The sequence below is a fragment of the Bidens hawaiensis genome, unplaced genomic scaffold, assembly GCF_021521415.1.
Source record: "Bidens hawaiensis isolate Kalapana, Puna unplaced genomic scaffold, B.hawaiensis_p1.1 tig00001269_1, whole genome shotgun sequence".
NCBI classification, from domain to species: domain Eukaryota; kingdom Viridiplantae; phylum Streptophyta; class Magnoliopsida; order Asterales; family Asteraceae; genus Bidens; species Bidens hawaiensis.
Genome location: NW_027491072.1, coordinates 1871922 through 1878622, shown reverse-complemented (window position 1 = coordinate 1878622; position 6701 = coordinate 1871922). Strand labels below are relative to the sequence as shown.

At 31.6% G+C, this 6701-nt stretch overlaps 1 protein-coding gene across 1 annotated transcript; it reads left to right on the top strand.

Annotated features, from left to right (window-relative positions):
• Positions 1-2959: 2959 nt before the first annotated feature.
• Positions 2960-4810, top strand: LOC143570133 (transcription factor MYB20-like). The gene is made up of 3 exons (XM_077055870.1): positions 2960-3093; positions 3499-3628; positions 4096-4810. The coding sequence occupies exons 1-3, from the start codon at positions 2961-2963 to the stop codon at positions 4793-4795; spliced, it is 963 nt and encodes a 320-aa protein (XP_076911985.1). The 5' UTR covers position 2960; the 3' UTR covers positions 4796-4810.
• Positions 4811-6701: the final 1891 nt, after the last annotated feature.

Below are 6701 nucleotides of genomic sequence, written 5' to 3'. Positions count from 1 at the left end.
GAAAACAACTTTTGTCTTTAAAGAGCATTTTGGCTTACAAACTTTTCAACAACAGCACACAAGATTCATTCAAATCAACATATTCACACAAGATAAATAATTGTTCAATCAATCACATATGAATCTTATCAAACAGCACTGAATATATCATTTCACATCATTGATTTCATGTACTCGAAATACTTAGATATGTAAGACACACTTTTGTGCTCAAGCATGGTATCTATGCTCGAAATGCTTAGAAAAATTCTCACAACATATGTGTGTGCTCGGAGAGAAACACAATCAATTTCAAGCAAAGCCTCATGCTAGAATCACTCAAAATAGACAATACAACTCAAATATGTAATCAGTCACATAATCAATAAACATATTGCACATTGGTCACAAACACTTCAACAAGCATGATCCAGTCAACAAGATAGTCAGTGAAGCACAAATCACCTAAGCATGCATTCAAAGAATAGCGAGTAATCAAACAAATAGTCAATTAGCATCTCACTCATAGCACACATCATCAATCAGACTTCATCAGCATTTATCATTCCTAGGCATTTTAATAGATAATGAAACCTGGTTTTTGTCTAATGGTTTAGTGAACAAGTCAGCCAAATTATCAGTTGTTTCTACCCTTTTCATTTCTATTAAGCCCTTTTCACTACAGTCTCTAATGAAATGATGCCTAATTTCAATGTGCTTTTTCTTAGAATGATGAACAGGATTTTTGACAATAAACATGGCAGCAGTATTATCAGTTGGAGAACCGGTTATGACTGACTTGGTTTTGTATGCCAGTTTAGTCAGCTATGTTTGGATCCAGACACATATGTAATCGGTCCAAGTTGCCTTTTATTTTCTATTTTGTATTATAACGATTTTAGAGATCTATAATCTCATGAAAATGTTTATCAGACTCTTTGTAATAAACAACCTGTCTACTATAAGAGTAAAAATGTATGTATGTAAAAGGTTTAACGTATGCACCTGTGATTGTTAGTTCGGTGATGTTTGAAAACCTTTCCTATCTGTATGTTAGTAACCTATATTTGAAGTAGGTTTGCATAAATATCCGGATTGTTTGTTGATCCGGCTGCAGACTTTTAGTCTGATTTTGATAGCTTGAAACCTTGATAGATAATTTATTAAATAAAATATTTAGACCTGTAGTCTTTCTTTTAATTTATCAATCATGTGCTGAGCTTCTTCGTCATAAAAAAACTTCTTTAACAGGTTTCTTCTTCAAGAAGAAACATTAATTTGACTGTAATCTAAGTATGTAAAATCTTATGTTTTTTAGTCATGAAGAAACATTAATTTAACTATGTCCTTTGTATAAAAAACTGTATGTTTCTTAATCTTGAAAAAACTATATTTTGACTATATCCTCATGTAATAAGATTTAGTGTTTCTTAATGTTGAAGAAACAATATTTTAGCTATGACCTTTGTATGTGAATATTATATTTCTTAATCATAAAGAAATATTCTTTTTACTATAACATTTGTTTATGAAAAATTATATTATGTTTAACCTCAGAATTACATGATATGTTTATCGTAAATATCAATAAGAGCAAATAGTTAAGAAATGATTCTAATTAAGAGCAAATACGTAATTATGTTTAACCTCAGAATTACCTAATTAATGCTTCAAGTCGCACTAATGATTCTAATGCTTCAAGTCGCACTAAATCACTTAAGAAATGCACATCAAAACACACATATGAGAAATTATGAATCCTTTAGGGCAAATACTTTTGGTTGGAGAGGAGTAAGCACCAGATAGACCTCTGTGCTGTTTCTAATGCATGCCATATTCTTTTTAGAAAATAAAAAAAAATTCCTTGGTGTTGGGAAAAATTTAGTCATTTGTTAACAATCTTTAGTAGGTTGTATTATTTTAAAATAGAATAAATTGTTGATTAATATTTACATAATATATTCTTGGCTAAATAATTTGTAGTTGTAACTTGAAAACATTCGTTTAATATTATATTATGTTACACGCTATAATAGTCTATACACAATAATCAATCAATGATTAAGCAAGCAAGAAAGCATTTGGCCAAAACATACTGATAAACATCTCATATAGTCGTTTTCCGGCAGCCTTAATAGGGACCAAAGGCAGGCTGACTTTTTCTACAAAAGTTTTCTATACGGTCGTATCTATACAAAGGTATAGGTTTTATGGTGTGTCAGGAAGCAATATGAGGCATTAAACACCTATACGGCTCACATAGGTCTATCGGTCGTATAGGTTGCAAAAAGCTGAAGTTTTGTCCCTTGTCAGTCATGCATAGCCTGCTCGTATAGGCCTATACAAGCCGTATAGGCGTGTCCAGTCAGATGAGGGTGGCGTATGAGGATCACATCCCTTTACAAATTGTTTAATATATATATATATATATATATATATATATATATATAAACATATATTCACATTTGTTTTTTTTTCCGTTTGTGTAGTACGCGAAACTTAAACCTGGTGTTGCTAATATTTGGCATCAAAAGACTCTATTTAACAAAAGGAATATCTTGTGTTTAAGTCTTAGTTATGTTAAAAATAAAGGTTTCTAGGTTAGGCATGAGATTTTTTCATCAATAATAGGTTTCCTCCAAAGAGTTGAATAGAAAAACAAAAAAGGAATGTAAACGTTAAAAAATAAAAGGAATGTAAATCCAAATCATGAAGGCGTCATGCGTATATCATCAACTAGTCTTCCAGCTTATGTTACAAGCCTCCATGACACGTGTAAATAAGAAAACAAATGACTCAAAGTCTTCAAAACAAAATGATAAAAAATAAATATTAAAAAAAAAAAAAGCAAAACAAAAGTAAACACAAAACCGTGTTTTCTAAAGGTGACTTGGCTAGTGTATATATACAACATATTGCCATGAAGGTTTTCGTTCTCTTTGTCTCAAGCTAAAATATATATAAATACAAACACACAAGAAATGGGAAGGCAACCGTGTTGTGATAAAGTAGGTCTGAAACAAGGGCCATGGACTGCTGATGAAGACAAGAAGCTTATTAACTTCATCCTCACCAATGGCCAATGCTGCTGGCGTGCTGTCCCTAAACTTGCAGGTATGCTCGGTCGAGTCTGGTTTCGTTTTCTTGGACAATAAATACGGAAAGGATCGAACCATGTTTCAATAATAATCCCTAAACTTTGTTTTGTTAGATTAAACATTTATATATTAAAGATACATAAAGTTTAAGATATCTGAATGAGATATTTTATCAAAATTAAGCGAGCAAATTAATGAAATTAGGATGAAATATATACCAAAGTTTAATTTTTGAATTTATCTGATTGCTTTTAACATATATATATGGATTATAAATAGTTTAAGAAATTTTCTTTTCAACTAGTCACTACCTTTTCTTCCTTTGGTATAATCCTATTACTTGTTAACTATTTATAAAAAGAATAAAAGGACCAAGGTGAATGGTGAAGACTTCTCATGTTGGGATAATTTCAAATTTTAGGATTATTAAGATGCGGGAAAAGTTGCAGATTGAGATGGATAAATTATCTTCGACCAGATTTAAAAAGAGGATTGCTATCAGAATATGAGGAGAAGATGGTTATTGATCTTCATGCTCAGCTTGGTAATAGGTGATACTTCTAATTCTATTGCTTAGTGGCAGACAAGTCATGCGTATACAGATGATTCTAAAATTAGTGATTGAAGATCTGAGAATAAAGTGTGTCTGCGTAATGTTGTAAAACACCATTCTTTGGGCAGCTATAATACATTAATTCAACGAGGACTGTTTCCAAAGATTTAAATACTTTTCGTGAATAGAAACAGACTCGTAGCTCTAAAAAGCAACAAAATATATTATTATTATTATTATTATTTTTTTCTTTCTGTAAAGTATATGGTCCAGTAACCCATTATTATTTTTTTCTTTTTGTTTTTAAAGAATAGGCTCTCATGTTTGTGGCCAGTGTATGATGAAAAAGATTTTTTCTATATAAGTACAGGAAAAATTAAAATAAAAACGAATTATTAATGATTTTAGTCAAAGTCTTATGTCTTTTATTTGAAAAATAATGAATCTTTTTGTTTGTAATTACAGATGGTCAAAGATAGCATCTAATCTTCCTGGGAGAACTGATAACGAAATCAAGAATCACTGGAATACTCATATAAAGAAAAAACTCAAAAAAATGGGAATTGATCCCGTAACGCATAAACCACTTCCAACTCTTCCTCCACCGCCTGTCCCATCAGCAGACAAACAGTCATCGCCATACCGAGTACTGGCACAATCTGTTGACAAAGAACCATTAGCCGAAAAAACTGAATTTCCTAATCCAGTGATCACAAAGTTAGCCAAAGATGAACAAAAACAAGCAGATGACTTTTGCATGGATGAAGTTCCTTTGATAGAACCTCATGAGATCCTACTATTTACCGAAAGAAATATTTTACCGCCTCTATCTTCTTTATCTTCATCAGCTTCAACCTCATCAAATTTCGACGTTTCAACTTGTAACCAGAATTTCGTACGCAAGGAACCATATCAGTCTTTTCCGAGTGTAGATCAGTGGTGTTCCAACGCTTTTAACTATGTCGACTGCAACAACTTTGATGCAGGATTATGGAATAATGATTCTCCTAATGATAAGTTCATCACCAATTTGGACATGCTAGTCAATGATCAATTTGAAAGTGACACGCCAATTGAAAGTGATACCACTTTCGCACCGGATTTCACCAACTACTCAAGAATGCTCATGAGTGATGACACATGGAAATTTGAACAACTGTTGTGAATAGAAAGTTTGTTTTTTTTTTAATTGTTAGATAACTTTAGAAAAAAAAGGTCAACTCAATAACAAGATGGGGAATTACTTATTATCCATTATGGTTTTCCTAAAATATATGCATATTAATAGTGCAAATACCAATTTTATGGTAGCTGATTGATTACCAATGAGTTGGTAGTTTATTAGTAAAGGTAAAATCTTTAATACATCAAGGGGTTAAGTGGTCTTGAAAAAAAAAAGATAAAGAAAAGTCGGTCGCCTAAAGATAAAGAAAAATTGCCTACTGAAATTTCGTTAAAGAATTACTTAAATTCAACCTCAATGTATGATAAGATACTCGCTTTACCATAGAATTCTGTTTTGTTCACGTGTTAGCATTATTTAACGATTGTAAGATGCACTATTGATGTCAACTCTTGCATTAGTTAAGAACATCGATCACCAACCTTCAAAGTGATAAGTATTAGATTTCATTTTCAGTGACATAATCCATGACAAACTACTTAAATATGTACTTAAAGGGCTGTTTGGTAGCCTTTTAATTTAATGGCTATTAAGAGACTACCTTTAAATGATTCATAACCTCTTAATGATTAAGAGGAAACCTTAAGTCTGAATGGTTAAGAGATTACCCTTAATGGTTAAGAGATTAAAAGACTTAAGGCTACCTCTTAACTAGTAAAAGGCTATTAACCATTAAGAGGTAGCTTATTAGTGGTAACCTCTTATGACCATTAAGAGGCTACCAAACAGCCCCTTAGTCCACTATCATTTTTCATTGTGCAATCAAATAAGTCTCTTTGAGCTTATTGTGTTTTGTACAAACTTATACTGTTTTTGTTTTTTTGTCATGAAAACAAAATATGATCATTTTCTTAACTCAAAACAAAATAAAATACATTAAATACACACACAGACTTAAAACGTATTAAATTTTTTTGGTTTTTATGACAAAACAAATTACCCAATAGCACTTTTGGAAGGTCAAAGATAAGCACATTGACGCTCGAATCATGACTAAACATGCCCATGGATTTAAATACGTAATTGAACCTAGAAGCATCAAACGCGTTAGTAAAAATGTCAGTTAGATTTTCTAAGGTACATACTTTCCTCATCTCAATAAGATTTTCCTCGGCACATTTACGAATGAAATGGTGTCTGATCGCTATATGCTTAGTTTCGGAATGCACCATTGGATTTTTAACGATGAACATAGCAATAGTGTTGTCAATATAGATTGGTATTTTCAAAAATTCAAATCAAAATCAAACATTTGATTCTGAATAAACAAGTTTTGGGCACAATAAGAGGCAACAACATATTTTGCCTCCACAGTAGATATTGTACAATATTTTGCTTCAACACCAGTTTGTTACCCAGAATTTGGCATCCTTCTATAGTTGATATTCTGGTCAGGATAGATCCTCCATAACCGCTAACTAAAAAAGCAAACAAATCAAATGATTTAGACTTTAGGATACCATAAAACTAATTTCGGTTTACCTTTAAGATATCAAAAAAATCCTTTTAACCGTAGACATATGCTAAACTTTTGTGTTGTCACATAAACAAACATCAACCTTATGTCTGGATAACTCGTAGTTAGGTACATCAAGGAACCTGTCATAGCTCTGTACTCATGCTAATCTAATAATTCTGTAAGACTCCGAATCCCGGGAATCCTACAGTTGGTATTCATTCATAATACTTACAAAAATACTTAAACTTAAAAACAGTTCATTCCATTAAAATAATCAATTCAGAGTATAATTCAGCGGAAAGTTATAACTAAAAAAACAAGTTCCCAAAACCTGGGAATTATGCCCCAAAACCAAAGTGAAATGTATTTAATAAAACGTTAAAAAAAATGCTTATTATTATTAAAACTTCCGACTAAGCGAGCCCTTCA

Coding starts and splice junctions, on each gene's coding strand:
- LOC143570133 (XM_077055870.1), top strand. CDS start 2,961: ATGGGAAGGCAACCGTGTTGTGATAAAGTAGGTCTGAAACAAGGGCCA. Junction 3,094..3,498: donor TGCTGTCCCTAAACTTGCAG/GTATGCTCGGTC, acceptor TTCAAATTTTAG/GATTATTAAGATGCGGGAAA. Junction 3,629..4,095: donor CATGCTCAGCTTGGTAATAG/GTGATACTTCTA, acceptor TTGTAATTACAG/ATGGTCAAAGATAGCATCTA.